At 44.6% G+C, this 26,308-nt stretch overlaps 1 protein-coding gene across 16 annotated transcripts in view; it reads right to left on the bottom strand.

The window, feature by feature from the left end:
• Nucleotides 1–26,308, bottom strand: part of Prune2 (prune homolog 2 with BCH domain) — a 271,622-nt gene that overhangs the window by 75,548 nt on the left and 169,766 nt on the right. For all 16 annotated transcript variants that reach the window (NM_001419567.2, XM_087549667.1, XM_087549653.1 and 13 more), the window contains 2 exon segments: nt 18,385–19,141; nt 19,496–26,042. In NM_001419567.2, the coding sequence (NP_001406496.1) occupies nt 18,385–19,141; nt 19,496–26,042 (7,304 nt within the window).

Genomic DNA, 26,308 nt, shown 5'->3' with positions numbered 1-26,308 from the left:
TGGATACTTTGAAAGCATGTCACACAGGAAGGCGGCATGGCAGTGTGTTGTAGAAGCTGTTCACATCATAGTGGACTGGGAAGAAGAATGATTGGAAACAAGTCTACATCTGCCAGATAAGGCACTTTTTAACTGCTAATCAATAGCTATACTAATTGATATATATATAATATATACTATTTTCAAGTTATTTTGATTACTAATGAATATATTTATGGAGTACTTGGGAGGGGATTTCCAGAGAGGAGTAACCCAGTAGGGAGAGCCCATTGTGAATGTCAGCAACACTATTCCATAAGCTGGGGACCAAATAGAAATGGGAAAGAAGGAGAAGTCAAAATACAAGAGCAAGCTAGCAGGGCTTAGGAATCCTGGACAGTCATGGTGAACATGCCACACCCTCCATACCACGATGGACTGAACATTGAAACTTTGAGCCCAAGTAAGTCTTTCCTTTCTTTCGTTGTTTCTCTTGGGTATTTTAGTCACAGTAATAGTAGTGAAACAAATGACTAATGTACATTTCAAAGATATGACTCAAGTCTTTGACAAAAGATCTGCTATATTAACTACTGTTATTATTTCTACTCTTAGAGGATTTGGAGTGACTGTAGCTTATTCACATTATTATTATTTGGAGCCTCATACTTAGTGTGTACCTAAAAATAACCTTGAATTCATGATCCTCCCACATCTACCCAAATGTTAGAGGATGGACTACCATGTCTCCTTTAGTTCAATGATAAGAAATGGACTGCAAATGCTAGATAGGCATTTATCAATTGATTTAAACCCAAAGCCTATCACTGTGATTCGTGAACTTGGTCATGGTACCCAGAATTAAATCTAAGGCTCATCACTGAAGTTTCTGGAAGCTGGGAACTTTTCGCCAATGATGGAACTCTGAGGAATTCCTTATAGATCGACTGTCAACTCTGAAGATATCTGGTATAAGTTGAATTACATTTCCCCAAATTCATATATTGAAGACTGGAACACCCCAGTATATGATATGTTGATGAACTAAAAAGTGAAAACACACTGCAAATGTGACTGGTGCCATTCACACACTGGAGACCCAGACTGAACAAAAGAGGAATGGGAGAAGCTTTCAAATAATTAATCAAAACAAGGTCACTGGGGAGGATCCTAGTCTAACCTAATTGGGTGCCCTGGTAAGAAGAGGGGATTTGGACAAACACAGACCATGAGAAGCCCAAGGAGACACATACAAGCCAACGAGAGAAGACACAGAGGCTTGCTAGACTTGGTTGAAGAAGTTCCAGCAAACAAAAATGGGGCAAAAGTCTCCCCTGACAAATCATTTTGCAAAGGAGAACATTCTGGAAGGAGCACATTAGCTCATCTCTTCTCAGATGTCCCGTACTGCTGCCTGACAGATCTAGAGAGACACGGGCACCAAGTTAGGCCCAGGATCGAGAGAAATCTTTACTTACACATACCCCACTGTATAGCTTAATCATGCTCTACAAACTTAATTTACAAGCCTTGATTAATTCCCTACATTCCCAAGGGATGCATTCCCAAGCTCACAGGACTGTTAACCTCATAAAGAGAATGGATTCATTTAGTCATTTCATTTCCATTGGTTTGTCATCATGGTGTAAGCGTAGAAAGCTGTTTATGAAAAACTGTTCATGCTTTCAAACAATGGTCACAGAGTCACAGTACTAAATGGGATTGCTTGAGCCTGTCTCACACACCCTCTCATTTTCTAGTTACCAGGTCCCCAGTGGTAGATAATAGTATTGTGGGCACGGCTAAAAATGTGGCTTAGGAAAGAACGTACTGCTCATGCAGAGGACCTAGGTTCCATTCCCAGCACTTCTCCAATGGGAAATAAACGTAATAACCGAAGGTGCACACTCACCAAGCTAGCGAGAAGCAAGCTTAAGCTAAAGTCAAACTGAAAAATACAAAAACAATTATAACTCCAGTGCCAGAGGATCCGATGCCCATTTCTGACCTCTACAGGCTCCTGCGTGCACATGGTACAATTATATACACTCAGACACACACACACACACACACACACACACACACACACACACACATATGCATGTATGTGTTTATTGTATTTAGTCAGCAATGGGAAATAAAAATTTAGATAACAATCCGTTCACACTCACCAAGCTAGTGAGAATCAAGCTTGAGTTAAAGTCAAACACTCAAATATACAAAGTGTCATGAAAGGCTTATCATAGGGGATCTAGTCTCTGACTGTACAGTAATGCATGAGGCTTGATTACCTCGGACTTAGACTAACACACAAAGAAAGCATCGTCATGGCCTGGAGAGGCATGGGGCTTGTCCATCCCCAGCTTGATTTTTCTCCATCATCACTACCAGCTTTTCCTTACTTCAGTAACATTGGCTATCCATTCATCTGTCTTACCTGCCTAATCTCTCCTGCTCCTTGCACTCCTGGGATTATATTACAGTGTTTTTACTCCTGTTTTATTTTAGAAAGAGTTAGCTACTTCTAGAACTTCCCATTTCATTGACCTTTCCGAGATATTTCTGGGATGGGCCGTGGGAAAATGTGACTGCTAACTGGTGACATTTTTATCCCCTCTCTTCGTGATTCTTTTGTTCATGGGCAGTGGTGGTGGCTTTAGAACTGGGACTCCCAAGCTAGATTTGGATAACACGAAACTTTGCTTTTCAGAGCAGTGTGGAAAGGATGTGTTTGGCTACTACATTTTTAACTGGAAGTGATTTTGGGAAAAAAATAAAATCTGTCTACAGGCCTGAATCATCATGGCTTCCAGACCAACTTCCCATAAGCCCTGACAGATGTGGTTTCTCCCTGATGCTCACTGCTTGCCTCTGGGCCTGTTCTGATAAAAGTTCAACAAACATTTGAATGTTGGCAGCATACAGAAGTGTTAACTAGTCTGGGAGAGGGGATTACAAAACAAATGGATCAGAAACACATCTGCTCTCTGTGGATCAAGGCGACCAAAGAGAAAAGACAGACGAATCCACACAGAACACAGAGAGCACTGAATGCATTGGTGGCGATTTTGGAAATGGAGAGACAGGAGTAACAGCTAGAGGAGTAATCTCTGGGGATAGGTGGGCAATGCCCCAGTTGAGCTCTCCAGATAAGAGCTGGCAATTGATACTACTGGGAAGCAATAAAGAGCAATAAACAGCCTTCCTATCCTCCTGTATTTTCCTTGGCCTCTATGCCAACTGTCAAGACTCACTCTGCTGTTACAACCTATGAGTCACTCTCTAGAGCTTGTCATGGGTGGCGTTTGGTCTATCCTGGGTTCCAGCTGGTTATAGATGAGTCACACAGTCACTGCCCAGGACGGAATAACCAAAGGAAAATCTCCCCTTGTTCTTCATACCCTTCCCTACTATCACACCACAGTATACACAGGAGTCTGCAGGAAGCTTATAAAGACCAAGGTGCACTTTGGGGCCATGGAGGCTGACGACAGACCTGGATGTTCATTTTCAGCTGGTGCCGCTGCCCGAGTTGGAGTGATCCTGCTCTGAAGAGGAGAGTTGCACTTTCTTAACCTTGCTTATATTAAGGAACTCAGCAGAGCAGCAAACTCGGTCATGATGAATCAACAGATGTCCGATGAAGAGCCCAGAGTAATTCCAGGCACTGGTCTGCCACCCCACCCCACCCCCATCTTACTGCATGCTCTCAAGCCCTACATTCTTCTCAGTTGCAGTAAAACCACCTGACCCGTGTGAGCCCCATAAAGGTTCAGATAAGAACACCGTCTTAGAATGGCATTGAGTCAACAATACCATCCTGCTATCCACTGCACCCTGAGCTGGAGAAGTAACTCTCAATTTATGAATTCCTTCTTTATTATCCCCTGAACATGGGTTTATGCTACAAAATAGACTGTTCTTTCATGGTCACATTGTCAGCTGAGAGACTGACCACGACCCTAAGCAGTTAGAAGCATTTTCCCATGTGAAGACAGTTGCTTTTGGGTTCTATCTGACTTCGGCGGCCCTCTCCTTATTCTTTGCGTGTTTTATGACCCCAACATCCAACCTCAAGCTTGACAAGTCCCTGAGCATCCCATGGGTCCTCACTGTCTTCCATTTCCACGCCCTACAGCTTTCTTCCTTTCCGTGGCTCTGAAACTGCCTCCCTCCTCCTGACCCCAGGCTCAGGTCCAGTCCATTAATGTACAGTTAGATTTCCACCTGCTGCCATATTGACTTCACTGTTCCCACATTATCTATCGAGGCAGTTCTAACTCAAACAACAACAACAACAACCACCATTGGCTTTCCAAGCCAACATAATACATTTAGTTCAAAGGGATTTTGTTCAAATCTCAGGACTCAGCCATTTAGTCAGTTTTCTCCTAGCTCCCTAATTGATCAACTCTCCATGCACAATCAAATTCTCTTAGCCTTCCATGTTCCTGAAGACTCTCTTGACTATGCTTGGATTATGGAATTCTTTCCACCATAAACTTTCCCCCCAACCTGCCAACTCTATCCTACCCCCAACTCTCCCTCATTCCCAACTCTACCCTACCCCCAACTCTCCCTCATTCCCAACTCTACCCTACCCCCAACTCTCCCTCATTCCCAACTCTACCCTACCCCCAACTCTCCCTCATTCCCAACTCTACCCTATCCCCAACTCTCCCTCATTCCCAACTCTACCCTATCCCCAACTCTCCCTCCTCCCCAACGAACCCTGTTCTTGTCCTCTACCACGAAGGAACTGGAGCAGCCCAGTCTCTTACCTGGAAGCACCCAGAGTCCCCCAGCTGTCCCTCTTACTGAACTGCCTTCATTCGGTCCTTGGCAAGTCAGTGGTTTCACTTCCTCCTCCCCAGGTTGGTGAAGGAAGAGTGTGAATCCCATTTAGCCTTCGCTCACATGCAGCCCTTAGGGAAACATTCTGTTCGAAATAAATATACCTGTGCTGTTCATTCCCTAAAGGTAAGTGCAAAGGCTGTAAACTAATTAGGAAGTGCCACCTTTCTCCTGAGCCAAGAAGTGTGGAAGGTGTTTGGCTTTTTCCAAGCACTGAGAAATTTAAATATATGGGCTAAACTTTGCTAAAAGCCCCAAGCCACTGAAAATTGAAAAACTAAATGGAATGAAAACAGAAATTCACTCCCTGATGCACAGAAGAGACCAGCCCATGGGAAAGTTAACCCAGCGTCTGGCTAACGGGAAGACCTGGGGCTTAGGGCTTTGTTTAGGATCTAGAAGCCACTTTTGCATTACACAGCGGTATCTCTGTGGGAATCTTTGGGTGTCGCTGGCCTCAGAAAATCAACAATCTTATCTTCTTTTATTTCCTTTGAGTAAAGGGCAAGGAGGTCCAAGCCATTGTAATACAGCTTTTTACTATTCTATGAGAGTTTAATTTGTCAATAGAGATATTTAAAAGAGTAGTGGGCTTTTTTTTTTTGTTATTTTGTTCTTGTGGTGAGCAGATATAAAATTTCTCAACAATTAACAGATATTCCACAGTCTATTTTCCTTACTGTTTCTTTAAGTTTAATCATCCTAGATTTTTATGTTCTGGGCATATTACCAATTATAATGCCAAGAAAACTTTGTCCAAATGAAGAGTTTGAAATGGCTTATTCAGAAGCAGCTCCCATCTTCCTTCCAGGGAGACTGGGGAGCAGCTGAGGAGGGGGAATGGGGTAGCGCTGGGGATGATGCTAGAGCCTTGGAGGTCTAAGCTGGGGAGACAAGGCGAGGCTGAGCAGGGTTGGGGTTAGGGTTGGGGCTGGGCTGGGCTGGGACTGGGTAGGCTATGTGGGGGTTGGGGTGGATGGAGCTAGGGCTAGGGCTCCCACTCTTTCTGGTTGGAAGTGGGTCTAAAAACTGCTCCCCGAGTCAGTTATTTGTGACTAATCTGCAGAGAGGCAGGCAATTGATGAAAAAAATGCCCCTCTCCCTTAAAGCACGGCCAGCGCTCTCTTTCCAGGGAGGAATCTGCCTCCCATCACCTCTGCCAGGTAGAAATCAAATGTTCTTATCTAAAGTGGGCAGGGGCGCTTTATCTTTAATCACTTACACAAATTTACTTTTTCAGCGAAATACTGACATCTCATACATAAAATAGGGCTTCTGTCTCTGGATTTTGATAGGACAATGTGAACAGCAGAAGCCCATTTTTGAGGGTGACCTATTTCTCTAGCTTAGAAATCAGGTAGGTTGTAAATGTTCTAAGATTTATCAGAGAAATATTGAGAAGTGGGTGTTCTTAGACTAGCTTCGATAACTTTTGGAAACATAAAATGTGAACTCCTTGCTACTACAGCAGCCTGCCCACCAAACATCCAGACGGTCCAGTAATCCTCCCTCAACAGTCCCAACAGTTTTAACAGGGTCGCTTCCTCTAATTTTTTTGTCTACATATTTATCCTAGACATAAAAGAATAAAAATTGATTATGGCGATGCAGAGGTGTGTTAGATAATTGTCTGCAGCCGGGAAGGGGGCGAGAAAGCGAAAGCTTGCCTGCCTCTTGGTTCTGAGCTGGTCAGAATGAATTGCACGCAGCAGTCCGGTGTCAGGGGTGAGGGGCCAGGCAGAATCCAGCTTCCTCTTGCCCCCTCCTCCCTCCTTCAACTTCCCAGCGGCAGTAGACAGGTTTCAAGAAGGACAGTCTCCATTTCAATCTCTCCTCGCCCCGGCCAAATCTTCCTAAAGTCTGACCAGGACCCACCTACCTTCTAAGGATGACAGGAGACTTGCTAGCGGGAGGGACAGAAGGATGCGCGATTCTGACTCTTCAGCATCTCCCTTCTGGAGCAGTTAACAGCAAGTACAGATTCGCCTCCATTTTCTGGTCACGTGATCGCTGGCACATCTAAATAAGGCTGATCACCTGCCTCCTAGATCTCCTAGTGCACCAGCCTGCTGTGGCTGGGGCTGGAGCTGAAGCCAGGCAGAGCAGCATTTGGGAATATAAAATACTCCCACGGGGTTATGGAGTCACAACACCCTCCCCCTTGATTTTTATGTCATTTTTACGAAAACTGCAGCCACTCCTTTCTCTGAATAAGGTTGGATTTGAGTTTCTTCAACACCCAAGTTTGAAAGAGATTCGATTCCTAGAAACCTTTTTAAACACACACACACACTCACACACACACACACACACACACACACACACACACACACGCACACACACTAGCTCTGCAGAGTATCTACAAAAGACAGCAGTTGAGCACTTAATGAACAATTCTTCTGATAATACAGAGGACCATAAAAAGCATAAAGACAGAGTTCTAGAAAAAAAAAAAAACAGAAAGTTCTAGAAAAGCCAGGATGCCCATCCAAGATTCACACAGCTTTAACTCGAAGGTGCATGGTGGATTGAATATGCTGCAAACAAAGATTGGAGTTTGGATCTAACCTCACTCACTAGCAAGTTTGCAGGAGACCAAACAGCATGCTACCTCAGCCTTCCAGCTCACAAAAGATAACAATAATAATGCTATTTCCAAACTGTAAGAAAACCTATCCAGTGGGGCTGCTTTGAAATAACTTTGCAGCAAATGTTCACTACTATTAATTCTAAAATTGTCGGTAGGGACTAGGGGTGTTATTCAGCTGGTAAAGCATTTGTCTCATGTGTACAGCAGTTTCGGATTCAATATTAATAAACCAGGCATGGCGACACATGCCTATAATCCCAGCGTTCAGGTGGAAGCAGGAGGAGCAGAATGCCAAGGTCATCTTTAGCACAATAGCAGTTGTCAAGTCAGCCTGTTATACATGAGACCCTCTCCAAATGAATGAATGATTCAATGAGTAAGTGAATAAACAAATACACATAAATAGCAGAATAAAAATGTCATCTGAAATAATGATGTAATCAGTTAAAATATCAAAGGGTATTTACATAACAGATAGGAACATAATAAGTTTCAGCCCAATGTTTATTGATTGATTGATTGATTGATTGATTGATTGATTGGAAAAGGGTCTTGCTAGGTTGAGACTGGTCTCAAACTAATGGTGGTCTTCCTGTCTTCTCCTAGCTGTGGGATTACAGCCGTGAATCACCATGCCTAAAATCTGAGGGCTGGGAAGATTGCACTGTGATTAAGTATGCTTACTGTTCTTGCAGAGGACCCAGGTTCATTTCCTAGCATCCACACCAGGTGACGGACAACCATCTGGAACTTCAGTTCCGTGGCATCTGACACCCTTGTAGCCTCCTGGGTACCAGCATGCAAGTGGTACACATATACTCATACAGACACAGGCACACACATATACATAAATAAGATAATGAGTTTTAAAACCTCAAAGCTTTTGTAAAGCTGTAGGCTTTAGTTATGAATATCAATTTATATTACCAGATAAACAAAACATGGGTGGTCTAGGCTCAGCCCAACAGTTACCAAGCAATGGCCAGGTACAGCCTGCTTGCTATAAAGTGACTGTTTGGTCTCTGTCTCCGTTTCTCTCTGTCTCTGCCTGTCTCTATTTCTCTCTCTCTCTCTCTCTCTCTCTCTCTCTCTCTCTCTCTCTCTCTCTCTCTCTCTCTCTCCTCTTTCTCCCTTTCCTTCTCTCTTCATGTGTTCCTGGCTGGCCTCTTCCCTTCTTTCCTTTCTTCCTCTCTCTGCCCCCTTTTATCCCCACACTCCTTTCTCCCCCTCTTCATGCCCCAAATAAGTTTTATTTCATACTAGACCCATTGTCATATGGCTAGTACCTCAGGATAAGCCTGCTAAGGCACTCCCTCCTGGAGCATTGTGCCAACAATTACAAAATATATTAATAATCATAAAAATCAACTTGAAAAATAATGAGAAATACTATGTGTTATACAATTTTCTTTTGTGGTGGAAGCAGTGGGGACTGTGTTAGAATAGAGATATGGGACAGTTTGGGGTCATCTCTAACTATTGTAATACCAACATAAAAAAATTAAATTAGTCAGTAGAATGTGGTGCCACTTAAAAGGTATCAGCTTCTTCTTGACCGAAGACAAAGTATCTTCCTCGTGGCTTTGGGGAGGGACAACAAGGAAAGGAAAATAGGGACACATTTTTAGATCTTTACTTAACTAAAAGTCTACAAAATTCATTAGAATTTCCAGGCACGGTGGCACATACCTTACCCTTAGCACTTGGGAGACAGAGGCAAGCAGATTTCTATGAGTTCGAGGCCAGCCTGGGCTACAAATCCAGCTTCGGACTATCCAGAATTCCATGTGAGACTGCCTCAAAACAAAAGAAGACAAACAAACAAAGTCATCAGAATTGTTAGTAGTTAGGAAAAACACTTCTCGAGTGACTTATTCAGTGGTGGCAGCACTGTGATTCCAAGGTCACTTCTAGTGACAGAAGTGGATGCTCTGAGTCAGGATGAGCCGTACAGTATCAAGCGAGAGAAGGCTATGACGCCCGGGGAATGTGTTTTGAGTGAAGGCTGAGAACTGTTTTCAACCATATCTGTTCTAGAACTCAGAAGTTGCTATGGAGACTAACTACATTCTTGCCAGTGGGGGCTCAGAAGTTAAGAACACTTGCTGCTCCTTCAGAACAGTTCACTTCCTAGCACCCAACGTAGGAGCGTCACAGCTGTCGGGTAACTCCAGCTCCTGGGAGTCTTACACCCTCTTCTGGCTTCTGCTAGCACCTGTAATCACATAAAAATGTTCACACACACACACACACACACACACACACACACACACACACACACACACACCAATTTAAAATTTTTTAAAATCTTTATGCCATGAGGCTAATCATCAATACTTTGACATTGTTTAGCGATGCTTCATTAAAAGGAGATGCAGGCCTTTGCTGCTAACAACGCTTCCTTCCGTCTTGTAGGCTGTACCTGGGTACCCAGGCTACACCAAGATGAAGTAGTCCCCACTCAGCATTAGTTCTTGAGCAAAGGTATTAACTTGTTCTTATATGGAGGCAGTCAACTAATTTATTTATTTTTTTTAACAAATCACTACTTAAATACAGTGAGTAGCATCCTGGTTATTGTATTAGCAATAAGGACACAGTAGACATCACTTTCTCCAGTAGAGCTGACATGATTTTCTCAGGACCTAATTGCTACTTTTCAGTGTCTTTGAAGATTATGTAATTTCAACGCTGCTTGAGTTGAGAGTATAAATGATGAATAAGTAGACTGTTCTTTTCCAACACAGAAAAGGGCACCTAGACTGAAGAGATTGTAAGAGCCACGAAGTAGACAACAGATGACCAGAAGTGACCAGGGAAAGCCCTGATCAGGCATGTTTCTCAATGAGGTTCAATGAAATGAATAAAGACACTTTAAGAAAGCTAAAGGGCTCTAAAATCCTTGGAAGACCATCAGGAAATAAGTAATTTTGGTCTCAAATGACAAGAGAAAGGATTTTCTTTTTGACTTTATAACAGAAAGGTGCATATTACTCACAAACTAAGTGTGGTGCACTCCTTTCAGCAAAGGGAGTTAAAAACATTTGAATTTTCCATAGCGTCATTAAAAGCACATTATGATAGTTGTTCATGGTGGTCTATCCTTTTAATCCCTGCACTCAGGAGGCACAGGCAGGAGGATCTGTCAAGTTCAAGGCCAGCTTGTTCTGTGTTACAAGTTGTAGGCTAGCCATGCTGTGTAATAAGACCTTGTCTCAGGAAGAGAAAGAAAGAGGGGGTGGGAATAATTATGTTGGACAAATGGGTTTTGTCGTCGTTGTTGTTGTTGTTTATTTGTTTTTTGTTCAATCAGGCAAACTTGCAAGGCACTTAATATTTGGCAGGCCCTACTCTAAGCATCATGGGTATTATGCTTCATAAGACAAACCAGATTTATGCTTTCTTGAAAGTTACAGTCTCACAGAGGGAGACAGAAATAAAGTCAATGAAACAAAAGAATGGGAGCTCTCTTCAGATGGGAAAGAAGAGGAAGAAAGAAAGCAACTGGGTAGGACTGAATATGCTCTCCACTTTGTATCCGGGGCTGTGGTGATGTAGGATAGCATGGAATTCTTCACCTCTACTCATGTCAATCAACATGTCTCCAGACATCAGCAAATAGATGTGGCAAAATCAGGGCAGTGGTTCATGCCTTTAATCCCAGCACTCGGGAGGCTGAGGCAGGCAGGTTTCTGTAAATTTGATGCTAGCCTGCTCTACAAAGGGGGGTTTCAGGACATCCAGGACTACACAGGAGACCCTATATCAAAAACAAAAACAAAAAACAGACAAACAAAAAATAGAAGGAGCAAAAATCATTGCTGATTTGGGGTCAATAGTTTTTAAATTCTCTAATCCTGGAGTGGTTTTGATGGCCTTTGTTTCAAAAGGACTCCCAGAGATCCTGGGAATAGATTCCATAAGGCATCAGAGAAGAGTTCACTGATCCTGTGCTTTTCTTTTCAGAGGCTGAGGCCACTGCTTTCCACTTCGGACAACCGTGTACACTACCATCTGTTTACCTCTTTAGCTCTTTTTCTTTCCTAACCTGCTCCTGATGGTTCTCTCACACTCTTTCTTTCTTTTGATCAATGGAGGCTCTGATGGGATCCTCTCTCTCTCTCTCTCTCTCTCTCTCTCTCTCTCTCTCTCTCTCTCTCATACACATCATGCACACACAACAAAGCAGCATCTTTTCTACACCTACACAGACTATGTACACATACTCTATGGATGTTTAATAAGAATGGCCCCCATAGGCTCATATATTTGAGCACTTGCTCAGGGATTGGTGGTACTGCTTAGGGAGGATTAGGAGGCATGACCTTATTGGAGGAAGTGTGTCAGGGAGTAGGCTTTGAGATTTCAAAAGCCTATACTGTCCCAGATAGCACTTGCTGTCATTCTGTTTCTGTCTCTGTTTCTGTATCTCTCTCTGTATCTCTCTCTGTTTCTTTCTCTGTCTCTGTCTCTCTCTCTGTGTGTCTCTCTGTCTCTCTGTCCCTGTCTCTCTCTGTCTCTCTGTCTCTGTCTGTCTGCCTGTTTATCTCTATATCTCTTTCTCTCTTTCTCTGTCTGCTGCTTTTGGATCATATATAAGCTCTCAGTCATTCCTCCAGTGCCCTCCTGCCTGCTGCCAAGCTCCCCACCATGATGGTCATGAACTCACCCTCTGAAATTTTAAGCAATCCCTCAAATACATGCTCTATTTTATAAATTGCCTTAGTCATAGTTTCTCTTCACAGCAATGGAACAGTGGCTAAGTCACACTCCTCACTGAACAGTATGTATAGCAACAACAGAAACACACCGATCCCCTCCACTTACATCAGCTGCATGTACTGCCACCTCTAACCCTAATAACAATCAAATTTAGATAGTCTATTCACATGCATACATAGTTCCAATGTATCCAGACATGAAAAGTAGGAGTGATAGATCCTCATTGTAGCTACAGCCCAAACCTGTGCAGTAAGACAAACTGTGTTCATCAAGTAAAGCTTTAGGGAGAGCCCCCTATTTACCATTTTACAACTGTGGGTAATTGGGTGCACATAGATTTAAATCAGATGCATTATAGGAAGAGGCATGTCCAATAGAAAGGATAAATATATAACCAAATCTATTAATCAAAATGGAGAACTTTCCTTCCTTTCGATCTCATAGAAGAGACCCCAGGCTACACACCTGGGGCCCCTGGGAGCTCTCATTGGTGTTGCCTGAGGCAGTGTTCTCCTTTCTAACCAATACTGCTACCATGAAGTCACCTTGTTTTTAACTCTATATAAAGTCTTGTTTTAATTTTTTTAGAAAAGAGGCCAAGAACCTATCTGGCCCAGTCCCCGACCCTCAGTAACCTGTGGGCACCACTCAGACTGGCTGAACTCCCTCAGATAGTTACCCTTCTTCTCACTTCTCTCTCTGCCCTAAATTCTCCTGGGTTCTGGCTGCCACTTCCCTCACCTGGACCATGGAGCTATTCACCATGGGCTCCCTCACACTCTGCCACCAGCTTCAGAAATGTGACTGAATTAAATCTCCCTCAAATTATTCTAATTTGAAAGGATATCTTTTGGGCTGTGTCCTAAAATACCAAGACATCCTGCTTTAGAAAGCCATAATGTTGGGGCTGATGTGATGGCTCAGTGGGTAACAGAGCTTGTTGCCAAATAAACCAACCTGAGTTCAAACCCCAGAGCCCGAATGGTGGAAGGAATCAACTCCCCAAAATGGTGCACCTTACATAGTGGTGTGCATGAGTGGGGTGCAAACACCGACAGACCGGCAGGCAGAGACAAACACAAATGTAATTTAGAAAGAAAGCCAGGTTGTCTCATTGTCTTCAACACCATCATTTTCCGTCAGCTTTTCTTGTGAAGGCAGCCCTGCCACTCACCCTGCCACTCAAACTCAGCCAGGGGCACACTTTGGACTCTCACACAGGCTAGAAGCTAGGAGCACAGATGGGCTCTTCCCTGCTGCCCCTGCCTCAGAGCAGCCATGAGAAACCACCTCATTTTGGCACAAGAGCTGTCTCTGGTAAAGTACCTGAGCACAAAACACCCCATCTACAAACATTTGGAAAATTGATGCGAACACCGAAGGGCTTTGGTTTCCTTCTGACCTCGGGCCCCCTTGAGTTAGAACCACACACAGCCTCAGCAGGAAGCAGCCACCGAAACGGAAAGAACCATTTCTGCTGTGATGAGAAATCTGTGTTCCTGCTGAAGAAGCTGGGGGGTGGGGAGCAGGGTGGTAAGACTGAGATGTCAGGAGAGAGCAAGAGCTGACTCAGCCACTTTCAATCTCTCTCAGAACACTAACTCTTGAGTCTTTGGTGACTGTCAGTGGGTAATGGGGGGACCAAAATAAATGTGTCAAACTACCAGAAATTCAGAGAAAATATGCCGTCAGTGGCACAGCCTTAGCGACAAGCACAGGGCTAGACATGAGAGTTAAGTCTAAACTGTACCATTTCCTCAGTTTTTTAAAAATGACATCAGCAGTCTATTCATTCAGATAACTCCATCAAGGCAGGAAACAGGACCAGCAAGGCTTGTCTCAAATCACATCTGGGTAGACTAAAAGAAAATGACATTCGTGTTAATTTGTACTCACTCATTACATAACGTCTGCTCTCATACGGCTGGCCTGGGCGACACAGATTGGGGGGTGGGCAGGTTCCAAAATGGTGAGAGCAGGGAGAAAGATGAGGAAAAATGAGGACATGGGGAGGGAGAGGAAAGAGGGAGGGAAATTGTGATTCAGAGGATATTTAGTTATTACTACCAAGGAGTCAGGATCCTCTGTAGCCCCACTATCCAACACCAAGAGAGTCTATTTTTTTCACTCTTGACATCCATGTAAGTAGTGAGAACCAGTGTAGGGACTGGAGTGATGGGTTATAGGTATGGTTCCTCCAGAGGATGAAAATAACTGTCCATAACTGCACTTCAGGGGATTTGATGCCTCTGGCCCCTGTAGGTACCCCACACTCACAAGTACACAAGTACATAATTAAGAAGTAATGACATAAGTAATTTTTAAAAGAGAGAAAACATGTATTAACACCCAAGAAGCCTGGTTCTGAAGGGCTCATGAAAGGTCTAACAACGACACTCAGATGGGAAAAGATGAGTTCTTCTCCAAGCACAGTTTTATGAGGCAAGAAGAAAGGTAATTTAAAAGGACAGAGTGAAGAGAGAAGCAGATGAAACATGCTGCATTTAAACATCATCTGTGTTTTAGGGAGCACTGAATGCCTCCCTTCTTAGAAAGAAACAAATCCAAAGGCCAGCTACTCCTGAGTGATCCAGAGACGTGCATGACAAGAGGAAATCTGTCTCCCTTCTCCTCCTCTTCCTACCATCGCCTTCTTCTGCATGCATCTGTCTCCGAAAGATTACACAAATTGCCATTTTTCCTCAGTATTTTTGGGAATGATCTCCTCTGATCACTTCATACACCTCTGAAAGTCAATATATTTGCAAATCAAACACAATAGTTTTATATAGTTGTGATGGTGGGTGAACTGGTTTGTTTGTTTATTTTTTATTTTGAGTATGAATGTTTTGTCTGTATGCAGTATGTGTACTGTATACATGCCTACTGGATAGCCTAGAACTGATATTACAGATTGCTATAAGGCACCATGTGGATGCTTAGAATTGAACCTAGGTCTTCTGCAAGAGCAACAAGTGCTCTTAACTACTGAACTATCTCTCTAGCTCATTAGATTGGGGAGGTTTTTATTTTTTTTATTTTTTTTGAGTAGGTGCTCTGTTTCTCTAGTAAATATTGACACGAATTTAATAACATCACTTTCTTTTTTCTTTACATTTTTTGTATCTATGTGTTGTTCTTATGTTAGTGTGTGTGTGTGTGTCTGTGTTTGTGTGTGTGTGTGTGTGTGTGTGTGTGTGTTTAAAGACAACTTTCAGGACTTGGCTCTCTCCTTGTACAATCAAAGGTACATCCTTGTACCTTGGCATTATCCTTGTACCAAATTTAGGTAGTTGGGCTTAGTAGTAAGCCCCTTTGCCCTGTAAGTCACCAGCCCAGCTCTTGTTGTCCCCAAGTTTACATGCTGTCCCTCTGATCATTCTCTCTATTTTCCGAGAGGGCCAGGAAGTCCCAGTGCCAGAGCTCTTACTTGGCATTCATCAAGATCTGGGCTCAATTCTTAGTACAAAGAGATGGTGGAAGGAGGGGAGTTAGGGAGGGAGATTTATATGCTGTGAATATTCTTCAGATGCACTTATTCCACAACTACATAGAAGGGATCAGGCTCTCCTGCCACTGTCTGTCATGCCTCTGGGAACTGGTATTTGATCCTCTGCTTGGCCTAGTCTAAGTCTCTGATAGCGCGTACTGCCACCATTGGCAAGTGCCATAGGTAGGGTTTTAGTTGCTGTGAAAAATATACCATCATGAAAATGAACTTGGGGAAGAAAGGACTTACTGATTTTATACTTCCACAGTGATGCTTTGCACTGAGGGATGCCAAGGCAGGGACTTGAACCTGAGTCAGGAGCTGGTACAGAGTTATCCAGGAATGCTGCTTCCCGCCTTTGTCTTGTCGCTTGCTCAGCTTGCTTTCATACAGCACCTAGACCACCAACTCAAGGGTGGTACCACCCATAATAGTTTTTGCCCTCACCTATCAGCTATCAATCAAGAAAATGTGTCACGGGCTGGAGAGATGGCTCAGCAGTTAAGAGCACTGGTTGCTCTTCCAGAGGTCCTGAGTCCAATTCTTGGCACCTATATGGCTTCTCACAACTTGGCACCCGCATGGTAGCTCCCAACTGTCTGTAACTCTTGTTCCAGAGGATCTGGCAACTTCGTATAGACATACATGTAGGCAAAACATCAATGCACATAAAAATAAATAAATCTTAAAAAAATGTATCATAGGTTTGCACACAGGTCAATCTAGTGGGGAATATTCTCAATTGAGATTGGGTCTCCCAGTGTGACTTTAGCATGTGTCTCTTGGCAGAAAACCAGTCAGCACACAAACCAAGGCTCTATGTGCTGTGCCTAGGTGCCAACATTGGTCACTGTTAGCTGCACTTCTGACCACGACCCACTCTTTAGCTAGATACTAAACATCTTCACGCCTAGAAATGTGATTCCAAATAATAGTTCTCAACCATAAGTACGTAGCTGAATCACACCAAAGAAATCCTGAAGGTGACCGTCTGGACCTTATCCCTAATTCCTGATTCCAGAGGGAGGTGAGGTTTTTGACAAATGCTCAGAAGTTTCTGGTCTTGGGCCCCCATCTAGACAACCACTGTGGGCCTTTTGCTTTGTTTTGTATTACTTTTTGGTATTGGGGATCGAACCCAGGGTCTCAGGTGTGCAAAAAAAGGGGCTCAATACTAAGATGTACCTCCTACCTTACTATACACAACCATATTTGCTCAAAACCTTGCAGGGAGAATATTTCAAATGTGTTCAGAGTAAATTACATATAGGGAGCAACAGTGGCAAGCAGCATCGTTCTACTTCAGAGGCTGAAGGGAGGGGTAAGGCACTGGAGCAGAAGCGGCACTAGGGTCCATTAGCTGCCCTCTTCCGTTAGCTGATCTGGGGCCTCGATAGAAGAAAGAAGCTTGACAGGAAAGAGAAAATTAGGCCAACTGAAGTGCCTCAATGTTAAAAGTCCTTGTGGCTTTCCTGAAAACCTTCAACGCTGTCCTCCTAGTATTTCTGTTCTCTGTTAATTTCAACAGGAAGTGCTACTTGTGAGTAAGGAAACCTTTTTTGGACACACTCTGTTCCTATACAAATTAAGTTCCTAGGATTTAATTCTGTAGTGGAAGGCTTGAAGTCACCTGGCCTAGCCCACTGATTTTATAGATGAGGGAACTTAAGCTTAAGGTTTAGTCTTTAAATAAGTCAATGGTCAGGGGAGAACTAGGCAAGGACCCAAATACCTTGCTTCACAGTACCTATGCTATACATTGTCCTTTATGCTCCAAAACTGAGTAGGAAGCAGGAGGAATCTTTTCTATACTACAGTTAAACAATCTTTTAATTTCATTAAGTAGGTTATGGGGGGCATAACACATGCATAGGATGGTGCATATCGCACTACATTTTAATGCAAAAAGATATCTTCCTTTCTACTTAACTTCCTTTTCACTATTTTTAAGGGCAAGTGAAAGAAAGGAATATCTTAAATATTATCAGCAGACCTCAATACTCGAGGGCAGCAACGACATTCTGTTTCTTGCTTCTTGCCCCTTGGTTTTCATGAATGGGTCACAGGAAAAAAATATCCTTAACAATCCTACACTGGGTGAGTGAATGGTGGCGTCACTGTTTTGGTAACTGATTGACAACTCTCAGCTAAGTAGGGCAGGAGTGTTATACCCTGATTTTGAGCCCACTTAGAGTTCCCTGACAGTCGTAGCTAAAAGCCAGGTGTTTCTATGAAGCTGAAGAATAGTTTTCTGTACAAACAGTTGTATGCCAGTATGTCAGTATGCCAACGAGAAAGCCCTTGGCTTTAGGAAGCATGGAAGCCCCGAACATTCACTCTGTTCATTTAAGACGAATCTAAGACAATTACAGAAACACCCAGAAGCCTCAGGTTCTTCCTCCCTTAGTCTATCCTTCTCCCCCAGTGCCCAGCATGTAAGGATCATGTGAGCTGATGAGTGCATGCTGCCCTGCACATAGTAGGTCCTGGAGAGATACCGATACCAGCTACTCCAGTTCTACCTGCCTGGCCCATAGGGACTGACATCAGCCGGGTGGGTGCAGACTGGCTGCAATCCATCCTTTTTCTGATACTTCTCTGCCGATTGCTTTTGCTGATGACCTCTTATAAATGTCAGAAAAGATTTCCTGTCCCTGATATCCTCAGGCTTCCAAAGCCTCTCATGTTCTCTGGTTTCTAGACAAAATATTATTTTGTAAAAAAAAAACAAATCTAGTGTTTTTCTTACCCTTTTGGTCTTGGCTTTCTGGGTCCAGGCTCGGGGACCCGTGTCTCTTCTTGCATTTCCTGTGGAGGGTTCCTGTTTTTCTGGGAGAACTGTGGCGAAAGCATTTCCCATTCATTGTCATGGGTGGCAGCCTGGGTTGGAACTGCATCTAGACCAGCTTGACCTTGTCTCTTGCTCTTCCTTGATTGGCTGCTCAAAGCAGCAACTTCCCCTAGTGCCAAAGAATCTAGAGGCTTTTTTCTTTCCAGAACCTGGGACTGGGGGCCCTTGTCCAAACTGAGACTCAAGAATGGCTCCACAGTTCTACCCGGAGACCCAGCTCCCGAGTCCCTGGTTTCTGCAGGTGGATCACCAACCTCACTATGGCTCAAGACCATCCAACTCTGGTCTTGTACAGGGTTTTCAAGAGATGTGTTCTTGTGGTTGGAAGACATTCTCTCTGCAGAATGAACTTTGACATCATTTAAAGACTCAGGCTGACACGTGTCTGGGATGCCTGCTTGCTGAGTTTCTGGTAGCTCCCTTTCTTCGGAACCTATGGAGAATTGCTCCGATTCGGCTCTGTTTTCTCTTGCTTCCCTGGCCTCTGGCTTCAGTGGTGAATCGTTTTCATGGTTTACAAGTATGTAATCTACAGCCAGTACCTGGTGGTCTTCACTTTTCCCTGCCTGTTTTTCTTCCTTGTATTCTAATTTTGTTTGCTCTGGCCCTTTCGTGGGAACTACTTTCTCATCTTCGAACTCCAATATCTCCTTGCCTAGAATATGGAGGTGAGAAGGAAAGAACAGGCTTAATTAACACTTTCCATGGCCTCTGGTCTTTGTGAACAAACACTTAAAAAGAGACAAGCTATTAAATAGTTTTCTCATGCACAAAGAGAGGTAGGTTTCACAATATAGCTGTAACATTTACATATACTGAGACCGGCTAGACAAAGGATCGGGCATAAGGTAATGTTTTCTGTCTGCATTGGTAGCAATGCTTTAACAAATGTTCTAAATCAATTAACACTGGTTCCTTGAAGGTGGAGGAGAGGGGCGTGTGTGTGTGTGTGTGTGTGTGTGTGTGTGTGTGTGTGTGTGTGTTTTGCGGGAGTGTATGTGTTGCTTACCGTTCAGTGGTTTCATGTCGCCACCTACTGGTGACTCTGAATTATCTGTTTCTATTTCCCAGTCAATGTTTGATGGAGAGGACTCTTTATTGGAACCCGTTCCTCCTACAGGTGAAGAAAGAGCCTCGGGGTCTTCATGAATATGCAACACAGTCATCTGGTATCCAGGTTTCCTGATTTTGGTCTCAGCCTTGTCTTCCTTCCTTTGATCAGGGAGAGCAGAAAGCAGCATCTCTGCTGCATCACTTCCCAGAGATGCATCGTCTGGGGACTCGGCTCCCTGTGTGCTTTCCGCGTAGCCACTGGGTTCCGTGAGGTAGGACAAGTCAAAGGGGGGTGTGTATGGTGCCAGTGATTGCTTCGTCGTGCCTTCCTCGGACGGAAGATCACTACCATAGAGGAAGTGTTCAGGTTCTCTCATCAGCTCTTCATCAATATTCTGGCCCATTGCATCATATTCGAAATCACCCCAGGAAGCTTCAGACGAACAGATATCATGCTTCCCCGCGTCCCCATCAACTGGTGTTTCAGGGTGGCCTTCCGATAGAGTCAACTTACTCATATCGTCTATAGTGCCCGTGGAAGTGTTGATGCCCGACGCATCACTGAAACTGTGGTCCAAGGCAGCTTCACTTACATCCAGGCAGGTATCAGAGGCTAGGAAGATGTCAGTAAGTACAGCAGGGCTCTCCGAAGCAAAAGGTTGCTCACGGTCAAGCTGAGCTCTGGTGCCTGTCTGGTTTTCAGGACAAAGGTCTTTCGATATCCAAGAGCCTTCTTCACCGACCTCCTGGTGAGTTTCAAAAGTGTCAGCATCTTCACTTCTGGTGCCTGGGATCGTCCTGTCCACTACTTCTTCTACCTCTGGGTTGGCGCCTTCGTCCAATGCTGTTATACTTGTACTGATGTCTCCATGCATATCAGAGGGATCTGGGGAACTTTTTGAAGAGGCAGGCTTAGATAAGTTGTCTGTGTCTTTCTGACTGTTGATCGGAGGCAAGGGCATTGCATCTTCTGAGTAGAGTTCTGAATTGCATGGGAGACATTCTTGCTCCGGTTCCCGAGTCGGTTCATCATCCATGTTTGGCTCAGTGAGATAAAACTCACTGGGTTCCACTTCAGGTCCCAGATAAACACCAGTATGTGTCTCCATCTCTTGCTTTCCTTCAGAATCGTGACACACGTCAGGGCTGCTGGATGTCTGAGAGTTGCTGTCCTGGTCACAGTGAGTCAATATATCAGGATTCTCACCATCTGCTCTAAAAGTGAAAGGTTGCTTGACATCCATCCACAAATCAGGTGAAGCTGAAGCCAGCTGCCCGCCCTCTTCGAAGTTGCCATGTAAAATATCTGGAACAAAGTTATGCTGGTGCTCACTGGGGCTGGGGCTATCCCAGTCAGAGTCCGGCTTCCTTATCAGTTGTGTGGGAGCATTGATCTTGTCGAGATTTTCCGTGGGAGTTCTTGAATGTGTCACATGGCTGAGATAGGATTTTTCTGGTTCCCACCCGTTCTCTTGTTGGCACTCAGTGGGTGAAATGCCAGCGCTAACACATCCATTTTCATCTCTGTGAGTCAAGGCTGGCCCTGCATGATCCCAGACCGACAGCATAGATTCCTGACACTGCTCTTGGGCGAGAGTTTCTGAAGGAAGGTCACCAGCAGTAGAAGACATGGCTGTTTGCTGTCCAGAATCTTTGTCCTTAATTTGGTCCAGGATTACAAGCTGACTGAATTGATTGGCATCTGAATCCAGTTGCTTCGGTTGAATGTTCCAAAGTTTCTCCTGTGACTTGTCCCCATCACTATCTAGAAAGGGTGACTTTAGTTCACCACTGAAAGGATTAGTGCTGCCCGTGTCCACAGGTTTACTATCATCCTGAACGGGCACGCTCCACGGACCTGCATTCTGGAATATTGGAGAAGTCGTCTCTAACTCACCCTCTGAGTTAGACAACTCCTCTGCGGACACACTGGCAGTTGCTTTCCCATCCCGTGCAGCAGGATTCCACCACTCACTGCTGTCAGTTGAGAAGCCAAGCATTTCCAATGTGTCAGGGTCTCCATTCTTACGGTCAGTGCTGGCAGATCCCTGCCACATGGTATCCATCACTGTCCCCGTGTCTGCACCTCTGGCCTCCTCCTCCTTAGATGTGTCCTGTATGTCAGCCTGCACGAGTGGTGACAAAATCCACTGACCAGGGCTGCTTTGTTGACTGTCATAGAATGGGCTTGACTTATTCTCATTCTCTATTGGCTCTGAACTACCCACAAAGACAGAAAGCTCAGGCTTGGATTGCTCTGTGACCAAGAACTCAGGATCAGGCAATGAATTGCAAACCTCAGACTCACGCTGAGCAACTGTGGCCAGATGTAGCTCTTTCTCGAGCAACTCTTCCTCACCCCCACTGTCATGGCCAGAGCCTGAGCTTGTGGATATGATCCTGGAACCCTCTGGCTCCGCAATTTCCAGAGAGTTAAGTTCATTTTCCTCTTGACCTCTAGTCATTAGATTTCCTTCCTGATATGCATGAGAATATTCGGAATATTTATCTGTTCCAAGGCTGGATGAAGAGGATGAGGAACCACCATTGAAGGGATCATTTGAGATTGCTGGAAATTGAGGGTCCTCCTGATCAGACATGTTTCCAAATTCATCCTTCCTGGGTTTTGCAAAGTCCTTCATTTCCGTAATGACTCCCACATGGGCTTCAGTGGTAAACAGTTCTGGTTCTTGGTGAATCTGTTTGTTTCTATCATCTTGATTCTCATTCTGATGGTCAGCACTGGGTCCGTAGGTCCAGGAGGACAAAGCAACTGAGGAATCATTTAGGTCAGGACTCGATGCACTGGAACGAGTGCACTCACTAGAGAGGCTGTCTTTGTCATAATTTCCTGGTGAAAGGGCTTCCAGAGACCTTTCCTCAGTTCTCTGACATGTAGGGTTCATAGCTATCTCATAACTTATATGACTGTCCCACACATCGCTATCTGTAGGGCCATCCCAAACACCAAAGTTTTGAGACGATTCATAAATTAGTTTTCCATTTTCTCTTTCTGGCCTCAGAATGTTGCAGGCTTCAGTTTCCTCCAATTCCATTTCAGATAAAGGCATATTTTTTATTAGATTAATCCTATCTAATGTCGTGTTGGCTTCCTCCAGATTTCTATTATCCATAAGAGATTCTTCATGGGTGTCTTTTGTCTGAGAATCACTTGTGGGTGTCTCTGTTTGTCCAGCAAGGGAGTCTAGAGTGTAAGGCTCCTTCTCAACTTCTAAGGCCTCCTCTGACTCCTCACTCTGAGGACTGGAGGTGACTGAGAGAGAGCTGACTTTGCCTGATGCGTTGCAAATTTCTTGGTGTTCAAATGCATCTGAAGAAGAGAGTTCCTGGTCAATGGGCTCTTTGCCAAAAACCCATGGGGCACCATTCACTCCAGAGCCTTCGGCTGTCTCCTTGTCGAGATGGTCACAATCAGAGGCTGTCAGGCTTTCAATCTCACTTTCACTCTGCCCGTAAATATGGCCTGTCCATGAATCTGACTGGGCAAAGTGTTCTGAACTTGTCAGCCTGGCCACCGAGGATGCTGTGTTACCTAGGGAGTCTGCCCATGTGTCCTGGTTGTCAGGATGAGATGTAAGCCCTTCTGACTCACTGAGTCCAGAGGCTTCTGACATGTGGCCATCCTTCCCATTTATTGAATGCCTGAAACTTTCAGAAGGCCAAGCACCATGTTCCACATCTACAGTATTTGGTGGGCTTGGTAGTCTGAATGATGGCATGTCTTTATCTCCCATGACTGAATCCCAAATACTGTTGGCAATTAACTGCCCACTTTTCACATTCAGAGTATGGTATTCACTGGGACCAGTGTCCCCTGTGGCCTCAGCAGAGGCAGAGAGATCCCAGTCTACCTGATTTGCTTCCTGATGCTCTGTGCCCCATGGTTCCAGCTGCTTCACTGAGAACCGGGTTTCAGGTTCACTATTTGCAGCTACATAACCTCCTGCTTGACCATCACCACCGATCGCCACACCCCCACTGCAGTCATCCCAATCCAAGTCATTATCCATGTCCGAGATCGTTGCAGTGGACTGCGTGTCCTCCAGAATCACTCGGTTCCATGTGTCAAGGCTGTCAGGGGCTGTCTGGCGTGAGTTGTTGTTGCTGTGTAGAAGGGTGAGCTGCCGGTTTGCCTCATTGTATAGTTGCATCATGCTAGGGTCATCGTAACTGGATGGACTGCTTTCTCCCATGTCATCCTCCAGGGAAGCATTTTTATCTTCTGCATGCTCTATCTTGAGTGAATCTTTCTCTGGGTGATGTGTGTCATTTCCTTCAGGCTTATCTTCTGCATGAGGCAATGCCCACATGTCTAGGTTCCCAGGACCAGAACCAATTCGATTTCTCTGAGGCTGCTGTGGTGATGTTGCAAGAACCTCAACGCCCTCTGCAGGAAAATCAGCATCTCTTGCCCCAAAACCATTATCTTTAGCAATTGGCTTGCTTTCCGTTTCTTTTTCCTCTCCAGCACATGTTGGTGATGTGTAAGAGTCAGAAGTGGAGTAGTTGGTGTCTAAGGGAGATGGGACTGAATCTTCTCCTATGTTGGACGCACTGTAATCAGAGCATTTATAGGACAAGAAGGAATCTTCCCAAGGAGCTAAGACATCAGCTCCTCTTTTCTTAATACTCTCCTCAAAGAGGTTCCAGGACCCTTCCTTTTCATATACCTTCCCTCTGGCTTTAGGATCCACCAAGTCATCCTGGTCTTCCCCTGGTAGCTTAGAATTATTCCATGTTTGACCCAGATCAGAAATGGGACTTCTAGATGTAAGACTGTTATCCTTTGAGTCATTGTTCTTCTTGCCCCAGATCTCTGGAGCTGCATCTTTATTTACCTCAATGAGGGAATTGTCCAGTAGGTCTCCTGCAGGGAAAGAAAACCCACTTTGGGCCATAGCCCATCCACTTGGGTCCTGCACAGAAGGAGTCTCATTGTTAGTGGGATGAAGATTCCAAGTATTTTTTAATGTGTCTGCATTATCTTCTTTATCAAATGCACCCCAGGTGGGGAAGGACATCGTAACTGCAGCTTCATCAGCATCTGTGGGGTTTCCCCAGGGCTCAGGCATTGTTGTGGGTGAGTGTCCTGAATGCCATAAAGCAGCGAAGTCCTCTATCAGGTGGTTTGTCCCTTGAGCAGAGGCATCTGTCAAATGTGGCCTCACTGTAGGCGAGTGCTGATATTGCAAGCTTTCTTCCGTCTGGTCCTGGGTATCTTTGCTGCCCAGTTCAGGCTGCCCAAATTCAGATTCCCATGGATCTGAGTTTGGGAATCCAAGACTCTTTGGTTGGAATGTGCAATCTGAGGTTCTCCTCTCAACTGGTTCAGGCTTATGATCTTTCCATGGTTCAGGGCTCTGGAAGACAGATTCTTGTTCACTGGAGTTCCATGCATCTACAATATTTTTAGAGTCAATTTCCAAGCCACCCCACCAACTTCTGCACCGTGCACGGGTCTGAGGTGGGCCCAGATGTCCTGCATCAATTGTATTTTGGATTATTTCCTCAGGATAGAGTGGAGTTGGCTCTTCAGTTGATGGTGAGATTTCAACAAAGCTGTTCATAGGTGTTGGTGGGATCCTTTTCCCAGTATTCTTCAGCCTTTCAGGGGAAGCAGGTTCCTCTCCCACAAAACATGTCAGGCTTAAATTTCTTTCAGAGTTATCGCCTGAGCTTTCTTGTCTCTGGACAAACTCTTCATCAAATTCCACAAGGCTGTCTTTACCAGCCTCTGACAAAAGAGAACTAGAGGAGTAATTGGACATGTTGATCCCCATCTCACCAAGTCCCTTAGGCCCAGCAGAGAGGTTTCCTTCTGATGAATCACTGTTGGGAAAGTCATCTGGTGAGTAGTCTGCCGAATGGGAAGATGGCTGGGACTGCTCAGAAGCTATGGGTGCTGGGTCAAAGTTGAAGAGGTCAAAATGTTCACTTTGTTCCCCGGAGCGTGCATGCTCCTCTGCAACTATGCCTTCAGGAATGGGGCTGTAGGATTCAAATCCTGGGAGAAGGCTGTGGTGAGGCCCGCCACCCTCTCCCACTGGGCTGTCATCACTGAGGAAGACTGAGCTCTCCTTGGATGAGCGACTGCTTCTGATAGTGGCCAACCCACTGTCAGGGCTAACAAGGTCTATGTTGACATCCACCTGAGCTTGGTTAGAATCGTTGAGCTCTGGAGGGTTTTCTATGAAATTCACAGAGTTGGGCTGTGGCTCTATGTCAGAACCATACAATTCCATAATCCCAGAAGAGCCCTGGGACAGAGGCGCACTGCCCGCCACAGCTTCTGTTGAGGATGTCCGACTGTTAGAGACCATCTCTGCACACCTCCTATTTATGACCTCTTTGAGAAGAAGAAACACCTGATCACAGGTCACAGAAGGGTCCTCCTGCTGATACACCAGTATCTCATCACAGCCACATTCAAAGGGCTCCAGTTCCAGACAAGGGTTGTGACTTTCTTCCAGCTCACAGCAAATCTGTGGGGAAGCACATGGATTGTGTGAGCATGCAGATAGTCCCTTAATTTTGTTTCTTTTCTGTAAAATGTGCATATTTTCATATATGTATACTATACTTACTTTATCTTCCACCTCTTTCCCCTTCAACCCCTTTTGGGTCCCCTATCCAACTCCCTTCTCAAATTCATGGCCTTTTAAAATGTATTATTGTCATCAACACATATGCAATATGTATGAATAAATATAAACATGTAATTTTCTGAGTTTACTTAATGTTTCTTGTA

The sequence above is a fragment of the Rattus norvegicus genome, chromosome 1, assembly GCF_021556685.1.
Source record: "Rattus norvegicus strain SHRSP/BbbUtx chromosome 1, alternate assembly SHRSP_T2T, whole genome shotgun sequence".
NCBI lineage: Eukaryota > Metazoa > Chordata > Mammalia > Rodentia > Muridae > Rattus > Rattus norvegicus.
This window is presented reverse-complemented; position numbering and strand designations above follow the sequence as displayed.